Genomic DNA, 26,909 nt, shown 5'->3' with positions numbered 1-26,909 from the left:
ATTAAGCGACTCACGCAGAGAAGAACGGCTTCTGCTGCCATCATCATCCTCATCATTTCTGCTACACTGGCAGGGCTAGGGGCCAGGACTCTATTCTTCGGGTTTTTGGGGGATGTTGCTCCGGGTCCGATAACTGGCAACCCACCCAACGTGCACAGTGTGAGGTCTCGCAGCAAGCTATCAAATACGGCGCATTTCTCGGCTTTTAAAAAAAACGCTATGCGTCGCCAGGTGTTTCATCGGATTCGAGGTGTTACCTCCTTTGACAGTATCACAGTATCACCTTAAAGCACTTGTTGCAGGCTGCTGAGTTTGCATATTTTGCTTTGAAGTACAGCCAGACTTTTGACCGCTTCACCTTGGACATTTTTAATCTGTAGCTCTGCTCTAACTGAACGTACGTACCTGGCCCCGCCTACTATCCTGGGAAACGTAAAATGATTGGCTAGAAGTGTATCACAGCTCAAAAAGCACCGAAATAAAGCACCGAAATGTGCGCTGCTTTTCGGTCTGGTTACTACCGTTTATGTCAGAACACCGGTACCCATCCCTACTCCCAGCTGCTTGATATTTCTACCGAGTGCTGGGACGTTTCACTAACTTGTACTTGTGAGTTTATAGGACAAAACAGCCCCAATGAAATATTCAAGAATTCTGTGTCACTAGCTGTTTCTCCAGGAAAAATGATGAAGCTTTTAAAGTATAGCAAACCTGCTCCAGTACAAGAACCCTGAAACCAAACCAGTAAAACAAACCAGCTTTCTGTTAGTTACAAAAAGCTGGATGGACAGTCTCTCCCTTCCGCCTGAGTACAGTCAAAGTGTGTCATCACAACAATCGTTGTTCAAAAATAAATAGGAAAAAAAGAACAACAACAACCCTGCATCGATTGTTGGTAGTGCCACTGACCTGGCAGAAATTCTCACAGACAGGACTACCCAAAATGGCGGCCTCGTTACTTTCCTCTTGATGTGAGTCCATTATATCTCACTGAGGGAGGCTCACAGCCTGCTGTGCCAGTCCTGTGGCTGAAGGCTGGAAGTTGGCAGAGGTGTCTTGTCAAATGCTTGACAATACGCACAACCATAGAGGACAGAGAGAGATTAGCAGCCTGCTGTCTGGGTCATGTTGAAGAGCGCTGCTACAGACGAGGGAACATCAGTCACACTGGCAGCCAGGAGAAAAGGGCTTTGATCATCATTTTGTCTTTTCTCATTGTGGCCTTTTTTCCCTGAAGTTATATTTAACTCTCTATTTTTTTTGTCTTACAAGAAAACTTTTTTTCATTTTTTTAACTGCATAAACTTCTCCAGACATTGTCGTCTTTTCTGTGGACTAGCCCAAGAAGACAGAAGTAAGTGTAGGATAGATCTATGATTTTGATGAGCCTCGGGGTAGACAGATGGAGAATATATCAAAGGAACAATGTAATAAAAATATGTCTTTTACAATGGCAGGTGCCATTATTAAATTATTTTATATGTAACTGTAGAACGTGTATTTGAAGCTTGGTTTGGTGTTAGCTTAGAGTTTATAGGTGCGTGCATACACGCTAACACCTGAATGAAGTGCTTCCTTAAAGCTGTGTTTGTTACATTTGTGCACAAAATTTCAGTATGTGGCGTTGCATAGATATTAAACTATCAGTTGTGTTGCTTCATTGTGCAGTTTTATCGCGACAAAAATATTTTATATTACATTACATTTTGTTTGCAAAAAAATGACCAATTATTAAGAGAAACAAAACATTGTAGTTGAAGATTTCTGTCTGCTCCCGCATGGTTTGAATGAAGGACTAATAGAGTTTTCTTTACGTTATGTAACCCTCAAAGGATTAAACTCATCTTGTTCCTGTACTTGACTCGAACCAAATTTAAGGTTTCTGCAACTGTGCAAAGTTTGCGTTGTTCCAGAAAAGAGTGTTGGCTCTGCAAAAGAGGAGCATTTTAATGGAAAATACACTGTTCACTGAGCTCTGCGAATCTATTCTGCCTCACTGCTGAAGATAACCACATATGTGACCCTGACTCTGCTTCAACAAAGTTCTTTTTTTTTCCAAAAGAATTATTTATTTATCTTATTTCTCCTGCCATATGGTTAGTTAAACTAAAAAAAACTATTGAATATGTAGAAACAATATGAGGGATATTTTTACCAAGTGTGAAAAATTGCAAACACATTTATTTACTTTATTCTCTTCTGCTTATCCAGTTCAGGGTTGAGGAGGGGCTGGGGAAGAGGGGTGCTGGAGCCTGTCCCAGCTGCCATAGGGCGAGAGGCAGGGTGCACCCTGGATAGGTCGCCAGTCTATTACAGGCCTAACACTAACACAGAGAGACAGACAACGGTTCACACTCACATTCACACCTATGGGCAAGTTAGAATCAAGTTAACCAGACTTCATGTTTTTGGACTGTGGGAGGAAGCCCACAGGAGTACCTGGAGAGAAAAAAAACAGAAAAAGTAGTGCCAACAAAGTGTAAAACTGTTTATATTACCTGTTCTTCCTTATGTTGAGACTGGAAAAATTAAACCATGGGAGGTGGGTCAGTGGGAGGACAGTTGTGGGAAGATGTCCAAACCTATACGAGTGAGAGACCTGACATTGTGGGCTGTACCTCGCAGAGTTGCTGGGATACCTCAGAGCTCTATATCTCAAAGACTATCTTTTATTCACTGTAAATGTGGTGTGGGCTGGAGAGAGTGGTGCATTGTGTCGGAGATGGATGGATCTCGATAGCAGCACATGTCTGGACTGAATGGATTCCCTTTGTTGATCTCTTCCTCAGTTTCTATCTCTGTTCTGTCTTCTCCCCTGAGCTCATATCCTGTACTCCATCTCTCCCTCTACTGCAGCCATTTTTCTTCCACAGCTGTAACAACACTTCAGTAACCCTTGCAAGCTTCTTTTATCTTTATCCCCAATACTCTCCCCATTCCTTTTTATATCGTTCCCACTTGAATGTGGTGTTGTGGGTACCGGGATGCTGGAGGCACAATCAGGTTGCTGCAGAAGAAAAGAGGGAGAAGAAAGACAGCTGGGCATCACCTGCTGGCTTGACAGTAAGAGATATGACTATGCTTCTTCCAAGCAGCTACAGCATAAACCAGCATATATTTCAAAACATCCTGACTTGCACATTTGTCTGTGTGCACAGAAACTACTGTCTTGAGGGATTTCCTCTGCCATGAATGAGGGGTTGTTCCAGACTCTCCCTAATGTCCTGTTCAACAGTGCAGGCCTCCCCTGGGTCTGAGATGGGAGACAGCAGACAGATAAGATGGATGGTTGTGGTCATAACTGTGGCAGCAGAAGGTCACTTGATAAAAATGATGACCAGAAGAGTGCTGCTCCAAAATATTGCATTCAGTCTGAAGTCAGGAGTTTATACCTGGGTTGCTGTAAATCTGTGGTCTAGGAGAAACCCAGGAAAAAAAATCTTCCAGCTACTTTTTCCTTCTTTTGTACACCCAACAGCTTATAAAGTACAGGAAGTTTTACTACAATACACTTTGAATCACCTTGTTGTTGAATTGTGCTATACAAATAAACTTGCCTTGCCTTGCCTACAATCTGCGTTATATTACAGCTTGCGTTAAAACTCTTTAAATACTGAAATAACAGTGATATAAATACTTTTCTCTTAAAAATGTATTTTTTAAGCCACTTGACTGAAGTGATGAGCAAGTTTTGTGTTTACACATAGCAGATAACTTAAAAGAACCTATTTGAAAATATATCTTTAGGCCCTTACCAGCAGACTCTTCAAACAAACACAATTTGTTCCTATTTTTCTAAGTGAATATATGAAAAATGTCAATGATAATACAGCTTGGCAGAGGTAAAATAGCAAAATTGAGGAAAGAGTGTCTACAGGAGCAGCAGAAGACATGATGGAGACATTAGACAGTGATGTTGGGGATCTTGTCAAAATTGTGAATTTGATCCACCATGCAGTACCATATAGATGTTATCTGAAAGCAAGCAGCTTCATATGTCAGCACAGCAGTGATCAGCAACAGTTTTTTTCACTGCCACAGCAGTGGAAGTATAGTTGGATAATGCTCTTTGAAGCACATATAAAGAAGAGCTGTGACTGTCGTTCAAGGAGCCTGGAGAGCTATTCCTGAAGACCACTTAGAGAAATAACAAGAAGCTTGCTTAAAAGAGCTGAGGATGTGTTGGAGAATAACGGTGGTCATACAAAAAATGACTTTCAGATTTAGGAAGTTCACTCAGACAAAAGGAACAATGTGCAGGTGTTACTTTTGGATATGATCATCTCATATCATGAGGCCTTGGGGTCCTTTAACATATTTACCAAAAGCATAATTTCACAGATTTTTTTCTCATGTTTTCATTTTCTCAGTATCTCCTCATGACAGTGCACTGCTGACTCACACCTAGCCAGTTTCTGCTGTTAATTAAGGTAATATAGCGTTCTTAATGTTGCACGTTTTCTGACCATCACAGAAGTTCAGCTTTCTCTGAGGGTTGATAAGAGATGGGACATTAAAGAGCAAACAAGGAAAACTATATACTGTAGTGGTAATGTGTGAGCAAAAATAAAAATGTGCATGAATTTGTGTGTAAGTGGAAGAGAAAGTGTGCGTGAAGAAGGGCAAAGCATCATCAGTCACTGTCGCTACCCACTGCAGTCTCTGGCTCGGTGCCACACACACACCCTCAGACACACATGGACGCACAAACAAAGAGGTGCAGGATGCATAATTTATAGGAGTAATCAAAGGCAGACAAAAGCCTCAGTCTTTGAGTCTGCGGGCCCACCGGGATGCAGGTTGACGTACACACACAAACGCACTCTCGCTCTATTCAAGTGAACAGCAGTTTCTACCAGCCAGGCAAAGTCTATAGAGGGTAGCAGAGAGAAAATACAAGGTGGCAAATAAGAGGAAAAGGTGGGGGAAAAGTGAGAGAGAAACAGAAAGTAGATAATTTTTCACACAACCTCTTCACTTTGCTCCTCTGCCTAGAGGCCCTCTCTTACAACTTCCTCTTCCCTTTTTTTTTATTAAAAAAAAAGCTCTGTCTAGACCAAAAAGAGACAGTACAGCAGAGATAAACTCCCTGCACATGTTGGCTATACTCCGTTTCATTCGCTCCTCTTGTTCTTCTATATGTTTTCTCAAGAGTGTATTTAAGGAGAAAAGTGGTTTTTGTGGCAGCTTGCACAAGGGAGACAAAATTGAGGCCTGTTTTTGGACTCCATAAATATTAATATTTTATAAAAGATGACTACCACTCATAAGATTTGAATATGCCATATTTAGCAATGATCCGTGCGCTTTGAAGACCTGGACTTACTTGTGTAGTGGGTTGTATTTTTGCATTGTGATAGTTTGTCTTTCTCTCTCTGACCCTCTCATAGAATACAGATATAAAAAGCTCCGCTTTTCAAGCTTTTATCTAAATCCAAACCAGTGTCCCATTTCTTTATCTTCCCATAACTAGAAATATCCAGTAAAATCCATCCATGTTTGGCAAGTTGAGCCTCAGCCTTGCAGTGGATCTCTGGGCAGACAAACAGACACACAAATAAACGGGCAAATGAGCATAGAAATGCTATGTTTCACATACAACCAGCAAATAACTGTGACTGCACTCAGCCATCCAGGTAATGCACCTGTGCTGAGGCACCAGATAAATCCCTAAACGCTTTAGCCTTATCTGCCTGGGCCAGGCTCAAGAAAAAGGCTCTTGTCTTTTTGTGTGTGGCTCGGTCCTTCTGTCCGTGTCCGTCTCTCTGTCTGCCTTTTGCAGTCTGCAGTCTGACTTCCCCCTATTACTTCAGTCGTTGAAGTTGATAGGCAATAAACCCAACTCATTACGGATGATCTCTTGCACCCACCTTGCTCCTTCACTTTCCCTCACTTTATATTTCTTCTAAAATGTCAGGTATATTGTGCTGAGGCAGGACTTTAAGTTTTACAAAGTGTAGTTGAACTTAAAGCTGCTGTAACTCTGAGTATTTGTAATAACAAATGCACAAAGAATGATGTGATAAACTCACACTGAATCTCTTACAGTGGTTACAGGGGGGTTTATTACCTTTCAGCTCATTGTTTTGATTTACTTTAGTACTATTACTCACTTTAAAATTGGTTTTGTTTAGTACTGTTGAACTCTTTGACAAAGTTGACATCAAGCTGATGAACATAATAAAGCATTTAGAAGCTGAAGAGCTTGTGTTTAATTCTAATACAAATTAATGCTAATAATATGCCATTGCTACTATAGACTGCACATAAAAGATGGACATACAGGCTATGGGCTAAAACATTTTTTGCCACAGATTTATAGAGCCAAGCAGTCCACAAACAGTTAACAAGCGGTTGTAAAACAATGGCGCCACCATTGCGACAAGTTAGCTGGTGAAATTACTTCCCTTTTAGATAGTCCACGATCAACTATAAGTGGTGTTATTGCAAAGTGGAAGTGTTTAGGAATTGCAGCAACTCAGCAGACCACGTAAAGGTCGCCGAGTGCTGAGTGCATAAAAGTTGCCAACGCTTTGCTGACTCAATAGCTGGGTTACTATGACCAAGTAGCTCCTGTAGGTGTAATGTGTAGGTGGCCCAGTACTTTCGTCCATATAGCGTAGGTTGTGGGTCTAAAAAGTGAAGTCAGTATGGAAATACCTTAAACATGCATTCTTTTGTATATGGCCTGCAGGGGGTAATCATGTTTTGGAACTTCAGTAAATTCTTTGCTAATGAGCCTGCATTCTCAGTTGCTAGTTTAAAGTGTTATGTAATGCAGCGTGATGATCATTTTTTTTAAAATATTGGTCAAATTGAGTGTAAAGCAGGGCATATCTTTCCTTCCTTTACATGTTTATTGTTTATTTAACTGCCCTTCAGTGGCAAAAGACCACTCTACAAGCTTAACTGAAGTAAAGCATATTTAGAATGGAAAACATGGTTGGTTGAGTGAGATTTTTCTTATGTGAAACTCAGGTCCAGGTCTAGCTGGACACATACTATAGAAGTTAGGCATTCATTATGATAAACTGGGTTAAAGGTTAAAGCATAGAGGTCAAACACTAAAGTTTAAGTCACGTTGATTGTGTGAAAACAGTGCCTAAGCAACCCAGGACTATCATATGTAGCCTAATGATTGTTGACTGGGGCAAACTGAAAGTGCTGTATGCCTGAACAGGAGTGTGATGGAGTAGTCTCTATGAGTTTTATGACCCCCGATGTTGTTGCCTTGCAAATAAGCTGAATGTGTGCTGCCATACACCCCATGATTCTTGCTTTATCTGACTTTCAGAGCATGGCGGAGCGCTTCGTTGCTGTTATTTCTGGCTGTGTTACATAATAAGTCTCTCATTCTGTTTCTTCTCATGTAGTGGTTCGATGATGTGCTGTTGGCAGGCAAATCAGCACCGCAGTACTAATTGTGGTGTATCAGAAATGTATAAAGATGTTTTAGCTCCAGTCTGCTGCTGTCAGGTAGTTATATTCTTTTGAAATCTTTAGAAAGTGTTTCCTTTTGCAAAATTGCGACAGCAGCCCTGAGCGGCACCACTGCATTGGCTTGAGTTTTGCTCAGTTGGAGAAGAAGAGCTTAGAGGCCAGCAGAGGCAGACAAACCATCTGGGGTTGTGGAAGTTTTCCCAGAAGCGTGAGCTTCTTTCATGCTGTTTGGTTGATTTGAATTATTAAGCAGCCAGCATGATGGTTGCAAACTGCATAAATAAAGACATGAAGACCTAACAAATTAACATTATGCTTAATTTAGGTGTCCTCAAAGGTAAGACTTGACCTTACATTATTTATACAATATTTTTTAAAGAGAATTTTCTCTTTATTTCAAACATATTTACTTTAGCATTACTTCTATATTTTCCAACAAAATGGATGGAAAATATCATATTTTAGCGATTTCTACATATTTTCTATATTATCGTAATTTGATCGTCTACAGATTTGTAAATTGAGAGTTGTGTGACTCAACGTGTATTTTTCTTTTCATGTTTCTACTCACCAAGTAGGGATCACAGATATGAGGAAGTATATTCTGACTAATACTTTATCATAAACAATTCCGATTACTTTTTCATCCTTGTCCAGTTTCCCTTTAATTTCATCTTTTACCTCTGAACTCCCTCATTATTATGCTGTCTTCATTTAAACTTTTATTTTTGCCCCAATATGTTAGGATGCTTTTCTCTGTCTGCAGCCTGTTCTGCTGACTTTGTTATTTCTCTTGAGGACAGAAAGAGTTTTGCAGAGAAGACTTGAGAGGTGAGAAAAAGGGCACAAAAGATAGAAGTGGGATGGAGATACTTGAGAAGAGGCCACAGGGATGCACTATCACACCTGAGAGGAGAGGAGCAGACCAGAGAATGAAATTAATGAGGAGAGGTGCTGAGAGAGGAGAGAAGGACGTGCCCTCCCTCTGTTGTCCTCTGGGCTTTGGATAGATTGCTTCCTCTGACTTGCAAGTGAAGGTGGGGAGGGATGGAGAATGTGGCCATTGCCAGGGGAGGAGTTGGGCATTCAGGTGTTAATTTGCACCCTGATTCACACTTCCAGCATTTCATCAGAGAGCTGCAGATTTGGCAAGCTGATAGCCCTGTCACCTTCCATCAGACCTAGCGATCACATAAACTATCCCTGCCATCTACTGTACAAGGCTTTGCTGCAGGCTATTGGATTCCCAACCCACTCTCTCTTCTGTTCTCTCTCGCTCTCTCTCTCATGCTATGACTCAGCCAAGAAAGATACCTCTCTCATCCTGTCTCAGGCTACTGAACCCTCTTGTCCAAAAATGTGCCAAAATGTAATAAAAGTGTGATAGCGCTTGGCTCCAAATCCAGACCTGGCACCAGAGCACCCAGAAGGAAATTATGTTTCCAAGTTAAATTGGTTTCCTGGCATGTGATAAGTTGGGGTGAATTTTTAATCCATGACCTCATGAAAAAATGTCAATCTCCCAGCTGCTATCATGCCTCCCATCCTTCCACATCCTTTTCCCTTTCCACTCCCATCTGCTTTTGCTCCTGTGTCTTTCTTCTGGCTACGCTATGCTTAAAAAAGTAAAAGATAGTAGGTGTGAGACACCTTTGCCCCTCAACCAATTACCTCACCAGGGTGTAATCCTACCCAACCTCAACTCTCCTCCCACTCGATCCTTTTTTTCATCTCTTTGCTTCATCCCTGTCGCCCAGTGAGGCTCCATCGCTCACCAATTACAGCAGCAATAGGCAGCTAGCTAAAGCTTCTTCCACAGCCAGTTTAATGCATGCAGGAGGCATGCAGTTGACTAATAAGACACAAGGTGTTCCTCAGGTGGTAGACTGGCTATGGAAGAAGTCGGACAGCCAGGCTCCACCCGGGACTCAGTGTGGCTGGCTTTACATGACTAGTCATTTAGTGCGCCTCATACCAGGTGAACCCTGACTGATACTTTTCTTTTCAAGTAAACAAACTTAACAGCTCATGGACAAGAAAAGAAGTTAATGAACAGCCACAGAAGGTTTTAGTTCAGAACTTAAAACACTCACACAAGAGTAAACATAGATGGGTAATTAAAACTTTAGTGTGGAGTACACTTATGTTTGTTTTTCTTCTCTGAATATAGAGAAAATGGCAATAAATGTAAATTGAATAATTAGCTGTGACTTTTGGCTAAGGGACTTTACAGCTACTGTGCTTGGTTCCCACTTCATGCTACTTAAAGGCTAAAAAATGGAAAACCATAATGCTTTTGTCCTGACAAAACACGATGTCCGACAGAACTGTCGTGGCAATGTTTAAACCCACAAATCTATTATCTAAATTGATTTCACACTGGAGAAGTGACTGCCTTTGTGCCTGCCAGCTTTCCATTTCCTGCTATCTGTTGTATAGAAATTCAAGACACTTCAACAAGGGTCCTGAAATGTTTTGTAATCTGTGTTTTTGTGTCAAATGGGAGGAGACTCTTATCCGTTTAATATTAAGGCTAGAGATTATTGAGCGCTATGCTATGATAATGAGAAGACAGAAGCGGAAGAATAAATTGAATTCTGTCACCGAACGATAAGATTTTTGTGAAAGTAGCATTAAGTAAGATTTACAGTGTAAAAAATAGTTTCATTTGGCATTTTCTCTGCATCATTTCACAGTTGAGTCTGGCAATTGTCACCTCCCGGCAACATCTGCGTATCCTCCTCTTGTCAAGATATTCCTTTCATCGACCAGTCATTGCAGAGATTAGCAAGTAAAGAAGGCAGGGAAGGCTTAGTTGCATTTGACTGTCAGTCTCCTCCTGTGTACAATCACCTCCTTTGCATGATGCCAGATAAAGAAGGTTCTTTAGGGAAGGCATTGCAGTGGCCTGCCATTTAACAAAATTAATCCTGACGTGCACAGCTACGGGGGAAGCAGCAGCAGGGGGAAATTGGACTAGATTCACCCATTCATCATCAGACATCGACAGAGACATGCGCAAGAGGCCCGGTCAACACACTAAAAGCTGCTATACGCTCTCATGTACATGCTCAGGCATCCTCCTGCCTCTCTACGCTCGTAGCCAATCAGCTACCATCGGTTTAGGAGCCAATCAGGAGCGAGGATCTCGACTGGAGATGTTGAGGGGCTGAAAAGAAGTGACTGTGTCAAAGTCGTACCCTGTGAGGCAGTGCTGCATTAAAATTCATACAGAGCTGAGGCACCAGACTGAATACTGATCAGGGTCCTGTCCTGCAGCACAGTGAAGAAACAGAGTAATTTTACTGTAGATTTCCACAGTTGTGTTCCTTACATGCATATGACCATAAAATGCATCACAGAGGAGCGAAGCAGCAGGAAGAAAGAAGAATAAAGGCACCGAGGGGAGAGTGGGAGACACAGAGAGAAAATACAGAGCATGAGATCCAGTTATACAAGGCTGGTGTGTCTCTGATGTGGTGCTGGAGTCATGATCGGAGGGAGGAGAGTGAGAGAATATCTATTTATGACAGTGTGTGTGGGCAAATGTGGTCATGTACCCATATGCTGCTGCTATTTATTCGTATGTACATTATGTTTGCACTCATGAAAATGTCTAATGCATTTGTAAATGCAGTTTTTTGTTTTTTAAAAAAAAAAAGGTATCTTGGTGATTCTCCCTGCCATCTCTGCAGTGGGAAAAGGAGACAATCAATAATTACATTATGACCTGGCAAGCGTGGTATTTGCAAATAAGTGCCTGTTGGGATTTAAATAAATTAATCAATCAGCCCGTGTAAAGGTCTTTAACTGTTTTAAGCATTATAATCGTTTGTCATATTTCATCCATATGAATTTAAATCCTGTTATCATGTTAAAAATTAGTAGTCCATATTAGTGATTCCATGAAAATGATCAAATTTAGCAAAATGGGATCATCCCATTTTTTCATAGCGGGATACGAAATAAATAAATAAATAATTAAATAATTAAATTAAATCAAACAAAGGCAGGAGCAGTTTAATAAGTGAGTTAAATGGTTAGGTCCAATTATGGATGGGTGTATCAGACCAACTTTATTTATTAAATATTTTTTTAATAACAGCCACATAGATGCAAAATGCATGAATTAATACACTGAAAGTAATGAAAAGTGGAAAAAAACCCAGTAAAAAAAAAAAGCTATAATGGAATAAAAACAAAAAATAAACAACTATAATAAAATTTCAAAATCTGAGTATGTAAACTTCATTTTACTGTCTCCTAGTAAAAAAACGCCCACAGCAGCAGAAACACTAGTTTGGCGCAGCAGTTAAACAGGCGACTGGAGTGCAATGACCCGGGATCGAGACCGACCTGCAGTCATCTGCTTTGTGTCTTCCTCTGCTCTTTCTCTTATGTCTATCTTCACTACTACACTGTAAATGAAGGCAAAAAATCCCCAAAATACCAGTTGGTTCAACAAAAATATTAATTGAAAACTTCATCTCAATACAAAACTTGCACTTACATGTTGCATGAATTATAAATATTTGGATATATTAATATGTAAAGAAAATGTTAAAAAGGCAAGGCTGACAGAATCATGAATAGATTCGCTTTGGTTTAACGTGCCTCTGCTTTATGCTAAAAACTGCTTTAAGCCTTTTTGGGTCATTTTTAGACAAACTTGTAATTTCCATACAGAATTGCACATGGGTGTGTTTGGGTACATGTTAAATCACTGTCAATCCTGATTTGACTGGAATTTAGATTAAAGTGACCTTAATCCTTCACCTGACTCCACCCAGTATCCACCAGCTCTGTCAGCAAGCAAGAGAGAGAGAGACATATCGCTGACTGCCAGACACGAATTAATGCCTTACTGTAGTGACATTCAGAGAAGACAAGAGAATCAGTGAGTGAACTCATGACCCGCTTGGATTTGGCGAACCACCAAGGAACAATAGCAGGGAACCCAGCCAGAAAATCCAACTCATCTTTCCTTTTTTTCTCCTCTTTTTTTTTTTAATTGGTTGTTTCCAACCGACTAATTCCATTTGAATCCCTCACTGGATGAAGCGTTTCACTCTGGATGCAAATTAAATGTCTGTGCAAGCACATGTACTCACTGTTTATTCTGCTGTGAGTCAGATTGACTGCCAAAAAGATGGTCTATGTTTACTTTCATACATGCAGTAGCTGTGAATACGTTTTTGGATGTGTGTAAAAAGCCTCATTTTTCAACAGCACCGGGGTAGTGTGTGTCCTTATTCTCACATATAATGGCTGCAGTCCAGCCCAGACTAAGATTAATTTGAGATGCTACTCTTCTGCTGCTGTACAACAGTAGTTAGTGCATATGCTTGGCTTAGACCCCACTATCACATATACACACACTTGCCCATTCAGATGCACACACCAATTCAACAAGTGGTCCCAGAGCCTCTGTTGAGTCAGCTCCTCCAGAATCAACATCCAGCTCTTTGGCTTTTCCCCCTGAAGTTGGTCCTCAGAGAGAAAGAGCAGTATGGCAGCTTAACACAGAGCAGTTAGAGAGAGGGAGAACAACACGCACTCTAAGTGAGAGAGAGAGGGAGTAGTAACTGTGACTGTCGCCACCTCAACACCATACAAGGAGGATCAATAAAGCAAAGTCAAATAGCGCTCACTGAGCAGTCCTCTGTGGCTCTGTTCAAAGATCTGTTGGAGAATTGCATTGTCCGAATCAGAGCAGTGGACCAGACTTCCACTCATTTGCACCAAGTTATATTTACACTCAAACAGTAGAATTGTCCTGACTTCTCTGTGCGTAGCTCATCCTGGCAGACAATAGAAAACAGAGTCCTTATTGAATATAAACCAGGGGGATGGTGCTCTCATATTGCAATGCAAGTGATGAACTCTGTCTCTCCGATGGTAAATGTGTAAACAAATCTCTAATGGACTGGATTAACCTTGATAATCTATTCATTCCAGTGTCTCACCTGCTGACCTGCCTGCTTTTGTAACTGATTATTGATCAGGCAAAACAAAGCATTTGTGAATATCTATTAGGGCATGAAAGTAGTCGTCTAATACTCCATATCCACAAATGATGAAAATCATCAGTTCTCAATTAAGCATCAAAAATGTAAGTAAACAAAAAATGCTCATCAATATTTTCCAGAGCTTGCTATTTCAACCAACACCGTAAGACCTGAAATTATTTTCCGATAAATTAAATAAATTGTATTAAAAAAAAAAATCAATAAATGCTTTCTATAAAGTCAATAATTCTTCAATAGTCTGTCATGATCAGAATTTGAGTCAAACTATTGTCCCTGAATTTGGCAATGCCCAAAATGACTTAATGAAGAGGCTATGTAATGTACAGCAACCTGAAGATAGCGGCCTTGCTCTACATAATGTTGTTTTGAAATTGCTACGAACATATAAAACAATTCTGTTAAAAAGTAAATCGCATTGATGGTCATATTAGTAAATAAGGTACGAGTCTGCTATGGTAACAAATAAGAAAATAAGAGGAAAAAAATCTATAAGAAAAGTACATAAAGGAAGGTTCAGTGTTTTTATTTTGCAGAGGATTTAGAGTATGATCACATGCTCTGTGAGCAAAAGGCTCTGGATTTTGACCACAGATAAGGAAAGACTTTGATAGTGAGAGCCATTGTTGAACAGATCACATCAGACTGAGGAAGGATAAGCTGCTTGGGGATGCGGTCAGAGCAAAACTCTTTTGGGAACTGTCATTCTTCCCAAAAAATAGTTTCCATCATTCTTTTGATGATGGAGTTTTAAGAATTAGACAATGAGGAGAAATGAGCCATGTAGAGATAAATGACACGTTAGAAGAGCTGTTATGGGCACATTAGCCCACAGATGTACAACTGTGTGTGTGTGTGTGTGTGTGTGTGTGTGTGTGTGTGTGTTTTCCCCCCTTTTTTTTGTTTGAGTTTTTTGGTGTGTATGTGCTTTAACCCGTCAGAGTCACTTCCTTACTATTATCTATAATAAAGAGCTCTTAAAATTTGATTTCTGAGATTTACCCTCATCATTTTTCCGTTATCCACAGGAGTAAGTTTGTGTAATGATAATTTATAGTTCTGAGAAACCGGAAGGATTGTGTCGTGTGGTTTACATCAGGAAATGGAACATGGCTTTCAGGCTGAGACGCTAAGTCACGCTCCCATCACCTGGCTGCAGCTGTTTGACTCATGATTCACCATCGCTCTTTCATTCCTCATCTGACAAGTAGCATTTGATCATACTGACTCAGAGCGGCATTATAAACCAGACTGTATTTGCAGCTATAGCTTCCCTTTCCAATGTCAACTGTCTCATTTCTGGTATTGTTTATATGAATACCAGTGAAGGTTCAGTGATTATAGGAATTAGTTCTTTGAAATCAAAATCTGTCTTTCTAAATAGCATAAGCACAAACTGCATATATGTAAGACTGGAAAAATTACAATTTAACATAACAGACAGTGTCCCATTTACAAACCTACATTGTGCATCCAAACTTTTATAATCATCATATTGGGGTTTTTCCTGCAAAGATACATTTTGGGTACCTCTAGATGAGTTTTACTCCAAGTCAGATAAAAACATAGTAATTTCTTAACTCACTGTATTAATTTGGTTTCTGTTTAATGAAGCAAAATATACATTTAATTTTTAAAACCAGATTATCAGGAATAAATGGAACTACAGATTTCTGTCAATAAAAAAGAAAGACATGCCTTTACAGTATGCATACAGTTACCTACAATAAAAATAGATACATTAATATAAAAATGTAAAACAAAAAAAAAACACTTGTCATGTCTATCAGCAAGGAGGATGAGGAGATTTAGACAAACATAAAGCTGTTTAAGGGAAAATGAAAGAGAGAAGATCTGTTTTAGTAAAATATCCCTTGGATTTAGAAAATTCACATTTGATTCACATTTGTTGCCCTCGTTCAAACTGGAAGGTTCAAAATACAAAAAATCTCTTTCCAGTTCAGATATGGTGTGAGCACCATTTAAAGCCATCACATCAGTTATTTACTGTCTATATTGTGCAGTGGATTGTGGAGAAATTTCTGGCTCTAATTTTAAGATCTTTTTTAATGATGAAAAAATGGAAAAAGTAGCAAATAAATGTACTGTAAAAGCCAAAAGTGTTTCAGCTCTAAATCAAATTTGAATAGAAAACAGAAGCATTTGAAAGCAACACCTGCTGTCACAGGCACGTTAGCATGAGCAAAGGTAGATGCCGCAGGCAGAGGAGGTTTATAAAATATGTTATCTGAAGTGTGACATCATTATGAGGTTGCCAGTTGATGATGTTGCCTAGTAACAGAGAGAAGTCCCCCAACGTCAAACTCAATACTGCACTTACCCAGCATCATATCAAGCAAGTTTGATGTTGAGATGGGCGACGAACAGACAGATTCATCCGTGTATTAGTCAGACTGTGTATTGTGTATATGTGTGTTTGTAGATGTTTGTCTAATCTCTGCTGGGCACAAGAAGGCTCATTTTGTTTTATCTCAAGCGAGGCACAACACTGTATCATCCTGATTCGCTCTGACAAAGTGAAAATAAACCAGCTAAATAATCCACATGCTCTGAAAACTCTCTGTTAGATGCTCCGGCCTCCTTTTAACCATAGTGTATGTTTTAACCTGCAGGTCAAAGTGAGCTGAACCTTTAGTGCTGCAGAAGCTTTTACATTTTGCAGCAGCAGACGTGAGCGTCCCTCTTTTTGCATCTCCCTTTCTCTCTCTGCGGGTTCCCATTTCAGATTTGGCTGCCTCGTCTTTGTCCTGTCTGAGCCTGTATCGCTCTCTCTTTGTCACTGTTTACTCTTGCCCCATCTATCTGTGTCTCTCTTCATCTTCTCATCAGTACTCTTATTCTCTCACTTTCCATCTCTTTGTGTTAACCTCCCTGTGCTCTTTTTGTGCTCTGAATCTTCATGCATGGCCCCTTTTCTCAGTGTCCCTGTCTACTGCTCCATCTCTGTTAGAACAGTGGGCCGGCTGTTAGCGGTGCCCCAACGTCATGGCACATGGCTGCGGCATCTTGGCTATAAATAACTCGGTCTCGCAGTCCAAGACAGGACCGAGAGCCAGAGGGAGCGCAATCTGCTGTCTCCCTCAAGAGATGCTCGAAGGGGAAGGCGCGAATAAGATGGCTCACTCTGCACTACCTTCACCACTCAGACCTTCATTGTACTTTATGTATAAAATGGTTGTGAATGCAATTATTTTTCTAGAGAAGTGCAAATTTCTGGTGACCAAGCATTTCAAGTACGTAGCCAAAACAAAGGTTAGAGCAATAAATATCAATGCATAATGTAAACAGACACCTTGAATTTTCATGAAGATGTAGGATGGTGCTAACTGTGCTAACACGATTACAAGTAACCGTCTGGAAGGTTTATCCCTTTTTTTTTTGCTGCGTGTTTCCTTCAGAAAGAAAATGTCACTCTGCAGTGTTGGTGACATTCAAAGGTTTGATTGATGACTGCAATATATCAGTCTTTCACACATCTCTGTCGAGTAGCTATGTTTGGATTGATTTACGGGTCCACACAGGATTTTAGTAACTTTCATTTCATTTGAATACTAGAAGAAGAGTGCTACATTGTAGCGAGCGACACTGATAAGAATTAATTGATGCCTGTGCCCATCTTTATGTGAGTCCCGTCTTTATTGATCCCTTTATTGAGTCCTGATCAATGTCCTGTATACACGAAGAAAGTTTGTATATATGTGTAACTGTGTGTGTATTTACTTATATGTGTATGCACATCAGTCTGGAGAGTCAATTGGTGTGACTCTGCTTACTGCAATAAAGTCCTTATGTCTGGTCCATTTTGCAGCAGTAAAGATTACTTGTCACCAGACCAAGAGGGTCCTGTTTCTGTCTTGATCCACTGGAAGTTTGACTGGCAGCTTTGGTTTTGTCATTTTTCATGATGGTTACCACAGTGCACACTGTATGGTTGCTGACCATGTCCATCCCTTTATAGCCCCTGTATTATATGGCTCCTTTTACAGAGATAAAAGTCGCAAACAATAATAACACAATTAAAAAACGATATCAATAGTGAAGCATCTTAAAACAGAATAAAAATAGATTAAAAAACCTAAATAACAAAAGACTGATTGTACATTGTACAGATTTTCTGATGGCTGCTTCCAGCAAGCTCAGACCATCTAAAACCGGTTTCCCTAACATAACAATGAGTTCACTGCACTCTGCAGTCACCAGATCACAATGGAAAAGAGCACCTTTGGGATGCTGCAAATCTCCTGTTCATATCTCCATGATACGAACAGGAGATTCATACCATGGATGCGCAGCTGACAAACCTGCAACTGCTCAGTGATATTATCATGTCAGTATGGACCAGAATATCTGAAAAATGTTTCCAGCACCTTGTACAATCAACAATATTAAGAATTTTGGCAGGTCTGAAGGTAAAAGTGGGTCTTAAGCTTATAATAGCAAGGTGTAGCTACTAAAGTGTCCACTGTATCTATTGTGAAGACCCAATCAAGGTGTTAAAATTGTATGCACAGAAAATAGTATTTCTTCTATCAGTTCCATATCATACAATGAACAGTCAGTTGAAATTACACCCAGTAAAGTTTTGTCATAAACATAATTTAAAAAAAAGATTTTGGTCCTTAAAATAAAATCCTGCTGCTTTGAGGGAGATGTCAAGAAAGTGTTTTATAGGAGGCAGTTGCTCGCGGTATACAGGGAAAAAATAGATTGAACACTGCCTGAGGTGTACTGAATTTTCAAATGTCAATTAGAAATCAATGAACTTCTTGATCTCAGATAATGAGAATCAATGAATGTGCAAAGAGCTGGATGCTTCCCTCTCACTACACGTTGTTTCGAGGATTTGTTTGTTCTGGCCCTATTTCTGGGCCTGTGAACTCGTAGACAGATGCTTTTCGATAGAGTCATGTTGCCTTCAGCGAGCTGTCACTATCAGGCTGATTCTACAAGTCAGGGGTTTTTTTGTTCAGGGTAAGAAAAGCTGCCGGGTTGTAGACCATTTTTTTGTGTTTGCGTTCAGAGTTGTGATGTTGTTTTTCAGTGAGGTGAAAACACTGGTTGACACGTCCAGGTTGTCTTCTTCCTATGGCCATATGGAATACATAGCACTTCACATATTGTCAATACACAGTCCATTAGGTATGCTTCTCTTGCTCAGCATTTCTGACTGCTTCAAGGAGATGGCAAGCTTTCCTTATCAGACGTCCTCTGCTTTGAGCATTCTGTGTGTTTTTTCTTTATTTTAACGATAAAAAAGTATTTATTCCAAAAGTCTACCTATTTTTAAAAGTTGTTACTTTTAGTTGTTGCAAAAAGGATTCCTTTGACATCAGGAATCTTTTGTCTGACTTGTGCATTATCCTCTCCCCTAACATGCTCTTTGTCCTCTGCTTTATTTCAGACCACTCTAAAAGTAGATGTGTGTTTGTTTCTTCCAGGAGACAGTAACCCCAAGGAAAGCAGCCCCTTCATCAACAGCAGTGATGCTGCCACAGAGAAGACTCAGCAATATGACCGCAAGAACATGGCCCTGTTTGAGGTATAATGCAATACTCCGCATACACACACATACGCACATGCACACATTGATTTTGTTAACACACATAATCAGATGCGATGGTAAGAAGCAGGATACACTCGTTTTCACAATTCAGTGATTGAATAGGGGCTCTGACATCGATTAATGAGGGTAATTACTGTGTGAAGGGCATGTGGGAACCTCAGGTTAAAGCAAGAAAATCTCAGAGTGGTGCAGGATTGAACCTCAATGAGGCAATTTGCCTCCGCTCTGCACAGATATATTTACAATGTCTTCTCAGTGGGATTTCTAGATTGAACAGGAAAAGGGGGTTTATGGTGTGCACACTTGTTTTTGTTTCAAATGAGCTGAAATCCACAAAAGAGGATAGCAAGTAGATTAAATGGCTTCTTATCTGCAATGATCTATGGAAACAGCCACTAAGTGATTGGTCATTTTATAGAGTTCACTTGTTTGATTGAGATTGTTAATAATATTGGCTAAAATGCTGATTGCAACCTTCCTGTCTGCTTGTTTTTCTGCAGGAGGAGATGGACACCAGCCCCATGGTGTCATCTCTTCTCAGTAGCCTGGCCAACTATTCTAACCTGCCTCAAGGTAGCAAGGAGCATGAGGAGGCTGAAAACAATGAGGCTGAGTCATCACGCAAGAAACCTGTTAAGGTATTTATCTTAAAAATATATGCACTGAAACATACAACAGATTTTATAGACAAATAAAGTACCAAAGGTCAACTACTCTAAGAGAGTACCATTCATTTAATTTTCATGGAAAGCTCAAATGTACCCCTGTTAGAGGATCAGCGTTTGGAAGAAGTAGATGAAGAATATTAACAGAATTTGTTAATTTGTTGATAAGAGTACTATATTTAGTTGTATCTTTAGTTTGCATCTGCCTACGTAGCTTATCAAGTAGAAGTTACTCAGCCTGAAAGGCACTGTGAGAGCAGCACCGTTACATCAGCTAGGTTAACAATGCTTAGCTAATGTTAATGAGGGGAAGCAATGGTCACAGAATAAACCAACTCAGGCAACCAATTGTAGCATTATTGTGAAATATATGTCTGTGAAGGCTCTCAGTCATCCAGGTCATCGTAGTCTAAGGAGCTTGGAAAGAAAAGCGCCTGGACTGTACAGTGCAGGGACGAATGCCCAGACCTCTACATTGGAGAGACCAAACAGCCACTTCACAAGCGCATGGCACAACACAGAAGAGCCACCTCCACGGGACAAGACTCAGCAGTTCATCTGCATCTAAAGGACAAAGGTCACTCTTTTAAGGATGCCAATGTTCACATTTTGGACAGAGAGGACAGATGGTTTGAAAGAGGAGTGAAAGAAGCCATTTATGTCCACTGTAAGCGACCATCTTTGAACAGAGGCGGTGGTTTACGACACCAACTCTCTGCCATCTATAATCCAGTTTTGAGATCCCTTCCCAGACGCCTTAACGCCCACTCACATCCTGGGCCATCAGGAAATCACATGATAGGGTGGGGCCAGGTTTCATAATGAGCTCACCCGAAACCCTGGTTGATTGTGACCCACACCCGTTTTCACACCTTGGCTCATGTGATTAGGTAGAGGATCACCAGAGGGTCCTTTGTCCCTCTTTGGGGGGAAAACTCCTACTGGGTTTAAATCTGGGACTCTCCACCATTTAACCTTAGAACTGAAGAAGCTTCTCGGATGAGAGGTGAAACGTCTTCAAGCAACTTAAACAAGTCCAGACGCTTTTCTTTCCAAGCTCCTTAGATTGTGAAATATAAGCATGTACCAAGGTTAGCCACACTTTCACAAAGTCAGCATTACATACAAACAGTAATTAGGGGCCAGTCCCTGCTATCGTCGATCCAAATACCCTTGCTGCTGTCTCTGGCACTGAAAAATGGTGGAACACACAAATTGGTCACTGGATTGGTCTATACAACACGCTAACCTATACAGTATGGTAAGTGCAAATGCATGGGAAAACAAGGTTATCTCTGTGATGCAAAAGGTCATAGAAATGTTGTCACGAGCACAACACGAGAAAAATTTTATCTGTGTTTTATTTAAGAAGATATATTCATCAGAGACACCTTTTAAAGTTGCTATAAGTGTTTCAGTTCATAATCAGTGTATTTGTATTCTTAGTTGTATTGTTATATTATATTTTTGTGTATTTTCTCTGGCATATTTTGACCATTTTTTGCCGCAAAAGGCAATTATTGCGTCAACATGTGACTCCGACAGAAGCAAACACTAAATGGTAAAATGTGGATTCAAATCGACTGTGTTATAACTGAGCTGCTCCATTAAAAGTGCTTTATCTGGAAAAAGCTGGATGTAATGTGAATGTGCTGCAGCGAGTGTAAAAAACTAAAACTGCGTTATAAGATCAAGACTAGTGCATAGTAATGTTTATAACTCCTGATGTGTTTATCTGTTCTTTAAAGACTATAAGGAATATATTTAAAATGCTTAAAAGAACATAAATGTTCAGATATATTTGTGTGCTGCATCTTATTAGTTAAATGTTACAGCAATAACAGTGTACTCCAGTGCAGAGTAATGGTCTTACTGGCTGCAGTATAAAAACTAATGTTGAAATGATAGTGTAAGCTGTCTTCAAAAAATGGGCCAGGTTTTTGGTTATGAAAAATTATTTCTTCTTAAAAAAATTACTAAAATTAACTTCCACTGACTTAACTCCCCGCTCAGTATGATGCAATGTGCACAGATAAATCTTTTGCCTGTGGATTTACATTTGCAGCAGTAGAATTATTTATGGCTCTTCCTGGTTGAAAAACTCGTTCAACCAGAAAGGACCATGTTCCTGTTGCCAGTGGATGGTCATTAAGTGTTACCAAATATAGAGCTGCAATTTACATAAGATCAAATAATGTTTCCCCAACAGCACAGTCTTAAATTGTTTTGTTAACACAGTCACTGGAGAGCCTGAATATCTCCACCAGTTTAGGACTTGCCAATCATTTTCTGTTGATATTATAAATCCCCGGTTCATGTTATGGGTTTGCAGCTTAAATGCCACTCACTAATGAGTTCCTTCCATATCATCCCATGATATTTTCTGCCGTTGGTGTCGAGATGCCAGCAGGAAGTGGTTTACTTTTCTGGCTTTTTCTCAGCACTTGATGGACAGACTGCTGCATTATTAATCCTGTGGGAAATTATGGTGTTAGGTATGCAGTGACAAGCAAAGCTGAAACTCAATGACAAATGATAATTTGTGAAGGAGCTCATGCCAAATTAGGACAACAGACTGATGGAAAGTGACACGTGTTAAGATATTTCACACCAACTTTTGAAAGTTTCTGACTTCAGAGTTAACCCACATGAGATAAAACACACATTTAAAAAGTGAGACGCTACAGCAGTGACAGTTTGACAGCTTTTCAATGACCTTTGACACTGTCTGTCTTCTCGTGTGTCCAATCAGCCTATCTCTCCCTACCCTTATATATTTGCTTCTATCCACTTCTTGTCTTCCTTCCTGTCCTGTTTCTCTGTCACTCAGGTATTTTTTTTCTTTTTAACCTTGAGAAAGATCAGTGATGATGACATGAGATGCCAGTTCACCTATTATATCCAATTCAGTATGTACTTTTCCTGCTGTGGCTCCAGATGATTCCAGCATCTAGGTATAGAGCAGATCTGGGAAAAAGAGTTTAAATCAACGGCAGGGATAAGTCTAAGAAGAGTAATACATCTGTTTCTTTATTCATGCTTGTGTTCAGAAATCTGACACCAGATTGAAATAGTTACTGTCTTACCAATCGGTGACCCCTAGCAACCACTGGTCACCTGTGAAAAATGTGTATTCCCTGACTGGTTGGTGAGTGATTACTGGAAGTCGCTGGGTGAAATTGGTCATAAAGAAGTATACAGTGCTACACTAAAAACCTCATTGTAATTCTTTGGCTCATTAGCACATTACTACAGTCACGCATCATTTGCATGGAAAATGCTGATTTGTCTATAGACGCTTCCCAGCTGCTCACCGACTTGTAGTGAAACAGAGAACACAGAAGCAAAAGATATATTATTAATCTGCAACAAACATGTTTCAAAATGCACAACTTTTATTTTTGAATTCAAATTTTGTCTAGAGATAGCCAGCAACCACTCCCCAACCGGTTGGAGAACAAATCATTTCCTCACGTTTTGAGCTCAGTGTCTTCACCATCATATTTGTGGCATCCATTTATGTCCCTTTAAAGTTTTCTTGCCTTTTTTACATTTTAACTTTTTATCCAGCTCCATTAAACTTAAATGTGTACAGTATTCTATTTATTCAGTGCCGAAAAACCTTCAGAACATTCCCAGCAGCCCCGCTTGCACTTTTTGTTTAGTGTTAGTAACCTATTTTAACATGCTAACTAAACTCATGTGGTGAACATGGTAAGCATGGCATCAAGTAAAGATCAGCATTTATTCATGTTTACAGTTACACAATGACATTGGAAACAGGTTTTTATATTCCATGATGATCATAATTTAACCCATATGAGCAAAAACATTATGATATAACAGTTTTCTTCAAGTGTTATCCTACCATGCAGGCAATTGTATTTTATTTAGTTATGAGATGTGAGGCTTCTGCCTTCAGCTTTTTTACAGTTTAAATCACATTTAGACATCAACAGCAGCCTTTACTTCCAAACACAATTTCAGAGTGTATTGAGATAAGCCACAGACCTCATTGTGGACAGTTTTCACTGGGACTGCTGTCTGCTCATGAAAAACACCCAACAGATCTGTTTACTATCAAGATCAATGGGGCAATGTTTCTGAAAACAGATGTAACTATGCCTCTTACTGGTTTCGCTTATCCTGTTGGGAGCAGCTAAGGACAACAACCATGTACACGAGCCTAACATGCCGTCACTCTTGAACTAGTTGACAGTGAGGTATTGCCACTTTGACCCAACCCTCCCAGTTGTTTGAAATGTAAGGTATATTTGTCCAGCTGTCTTTGGCTCAGATATCACTATGGTATAGCACTAATCTCCCCCCGTCATCCGAACTCCTTCAATACTTGAATTAGTCTCCATGCTACACCAAGCTGCTGGTCCTCCAATCAGTAGCCCATTCCACAGGCAATCTCCCCATCGCTGTGAGAGGCTTTTCATTAAGGCAGCCTGTAGCGCTTTATCGCTCACACAGCGGACTCAACCCTCCCAAAAAAAATCACCTTCCCTCTCCATTTCTCGCTTCACTCCACCTACCGCTCCCTCTGTCTCCTTTATCATCAGTCCCCCAAGTTAGGATGAGAGTGAGTTGTGGAAGAGAGAGACAGAAGCGGTAGCCTTTTTGTTCAGTGTGAAAACCAAGATTAGAGATTTGGATGGCGTGTGACATGAGGGATCAGGCTGGAGGTCACAAAGGTTAAGATGGAAACCAGTCAAAGCTAATCTTCTCTGACTTTACCCATTTACAGTTTTTTGCAGTCACTCTGGTGCATTTCTCAGATCAGAATTGAATTTCAACACCTTCAAATCATCCAGTCACATCATAAAAGCAGGTTTTAAGTTAAGGCTGCTGATTCCTATATTATCAATTATGTGTGTTCTTTTGATCAAAAGCTATTTTGACCATGTGAAGTGGTTCATTGGGTTTTCATAATTTGTCAAGAATTTCCTACATATTTTGTTCGACTTCTCATTTGGAAATACAAAAGGCAATTCAATATTGTTTTAGGATTTTCACCCTCAGCATGTTTGTGCTTTAAAATCAGATGCCAGTGTAGATGTGACTGGGAAACCAAAATGACAGTATATATTCATACACTAGTCACTTGTGAGTCACAGTGTGTATTATGCCTGCCCTAGAGCAAACCTTGGTCTGTGTTCTTATTTAATTACCATAATTTTCAATTTGACCATAATGTTGCATAATGTTATAAAAATGTTTGACACTATCAATTATAAACTCAACAATTATTGATTATGTAATTTTGCAGATCTTAGCAATATATATCTATTAACTAAAGTTAATTCACATTAATTAATTTATTAATTATAAATGGTAAACTGTTAGTGTTACAACCTGATTTTCAAGTTCCAGATTCCCACCAGCTTACAGTAGCAACAGATACCTTTGCACCGCAGCACATGGAGAATCTGGTGATATCTCATCAAGCCTCTGCAGGCATCTGCTGTGATATATATCATTTTTTTAATGTGTCACAAAGATGTCAACCAGTTACAGTAAAACCAGTAAAACTACAAAGGTGATTTGTGATTCTCCAGCAGAACTGTTGCAGTCGAGGCCCCACATGCAGTAATCTGAAAGTCTGCACTGTTTAAATTGTTCTATGCCAGACAGGAAAAAAGAGCAGCCTTGTCATCAGATTGTCATCAAAGAGGTTGTTTACATCAGAAAGCATTTCACAGTAGAGTATGCAGTTTTATTAACATCACTAAGCTGTTTGACTTTTGTATTTGTAAACAGTGGCGTAAGAATTTGTCACAACTTGTCTTGTTACAGGCTTTCGCAGACAATCCATTGTATGCAGCTGTTAGTTCTGATTGTTTAGAGAAAAAATCTTATTTGAAAAGCTGCTTTTATGTTTTTGTAAATGTTAAGAATCATTTTCGATATCTTCCAAAGCAACTGAGAAAACTTGTACAAGAAGGCAAGGCTTGTTTTGTTTTTTTTTTGTATATTGGCAATATCTCACTTTAGGCATTCGATTATTAACATTTGATAAAGCTTTGCTAAAATACTGGGTTCTGGTTTAATATATAATAATCAAATACCACATTTTCTCCTCTGTAAATGTTAAAATGTTACAGCTTAGTTTGGGTGTGAATTTCAGTCTCTTTACCATATCCCCAAATCATCTAAATATAACATTTAATATACTCTTGCTGCAGAATAACGTGAAAAATAATGTGTCTGGGAAGTTATCTGAACATGAACACTTTAATCCTTGGTGTTTATTTTACGTGTGGGTTGAATTAGTGACTAACTTAGGGCTCAATCACACAGATCTAGAGACAGGGTAGCAACCACAGATCAAAAAGGAAAAATATATATTCCCCAAGTGGTTGGTGGAGGTTGCTAATCAGTCTTTAGGCATGCAGCTTGTAGTGTTTCTAGTTGTTAATGTATAGATTTAGTTAGTTTTCAGTATTTTTATATTCTGTTTCTCAAAAAACAAAAACAAGCAAACAAAAATAAAGATAACGTATCCAGCGGTATTTTCTTAATTGTGCTTTTTGTATGCACAACAGTAAACACAATGCAAACATATGAACCTCTTTTATTCATGTCATTTTCCAAACGACTACACTTGCCAAGAAGGAACACTTGTCCATATGTACTCTGCTTTTTAGAGTGTAATGTTCCCCTTACATAAATGTTTCCCTTCTGGGTGTTTTATGATCTTTGCTCTCAGCTCTGACCTCACCCCTCCCAACCTCCCTTTCTCATTAGACTGGCATGAGATCAGCGTTCCCATCAGCTGCTTTCTGAAGAATGTATCGTGATTAATGTGAATTCATGTTAGAGCAGCATGCACGTGTTCACAGTGGGGAGAAATAGAAATTTCACAGATACCGGGCTAATAGGCTCAGTAGATGTTTTTGTTCTTCTGAGCCTATTAGCCCGGTATCTGTGAAATTTCAGATTATTATTTATTTTACATGAAATATCAAAAACGTGTTAAAATTCACATCTTTAATTGACGTGTTTTGTGTAGCAAAAAGTCCCCAAACTGGATATGTTCAGTATGAAAAAAGCAGCAAAATTTAGCATCTGTCATCATCAAATGACTGAAAAATTAAATCAATTTCAGTATATTTTGCCAATTATTTTTCTGCCAGTGAGCTCATGGATTAATTGCCTAATTGTTCCAGCTCTGCAACACTAATAAAA

General features: G+C 39.6%; 1 protein-coding gene across 5 annotated transcripts in view; it reads left to right on the top strand.

Moving 5' to 3' along the window:
* Window positions 1-26,909, top strand: part of slc12a5a (solute carrier family 12 member 5a) — a 192,934-nt gene that overhangs the window by 115,636 nt on the left and 50,389 nt on the right. For all 5 annotated transcript variants that reach the window (XM_085457533.1, XM_085457532.1, XM_085457535.1 and 2 more), the window contains exons 2-3: window positions 18,926-19,026; window positions 19,551-19,688. In XM_085457533.1, the coding sequence (XP_085313659.1) occupies window positions 18,926-19,026; window positions 19,551-19,688 (239 nt within the window). The remainder of the gene's footprint in view (window positions 1-18,925; window positions 19,027-19,550; window positions 19,689-26,909) is intronic.

This window comes from Copadichromis virginalis, linkage group LG5 (genome assembly GCF_057382275.1).
Source record: "Copadichromis virginalis isolate Kocher_CV1m ecotype Utaka linkage group LG5, C_Virginalis_male_GT1.1, whole genome shotgun sequence".
In the NCBI taxonomy this organism is placed as follows: domain Eukaryota; kingdom Metazoa; phylum Chordata; class Actinopteri; order Cichliformes; family Cichlidae; genus Copadichromis; species Copadichromis virginalis.
This window is presented reverse-complemented; position numbering and strand designations above follow the sequence as displayed.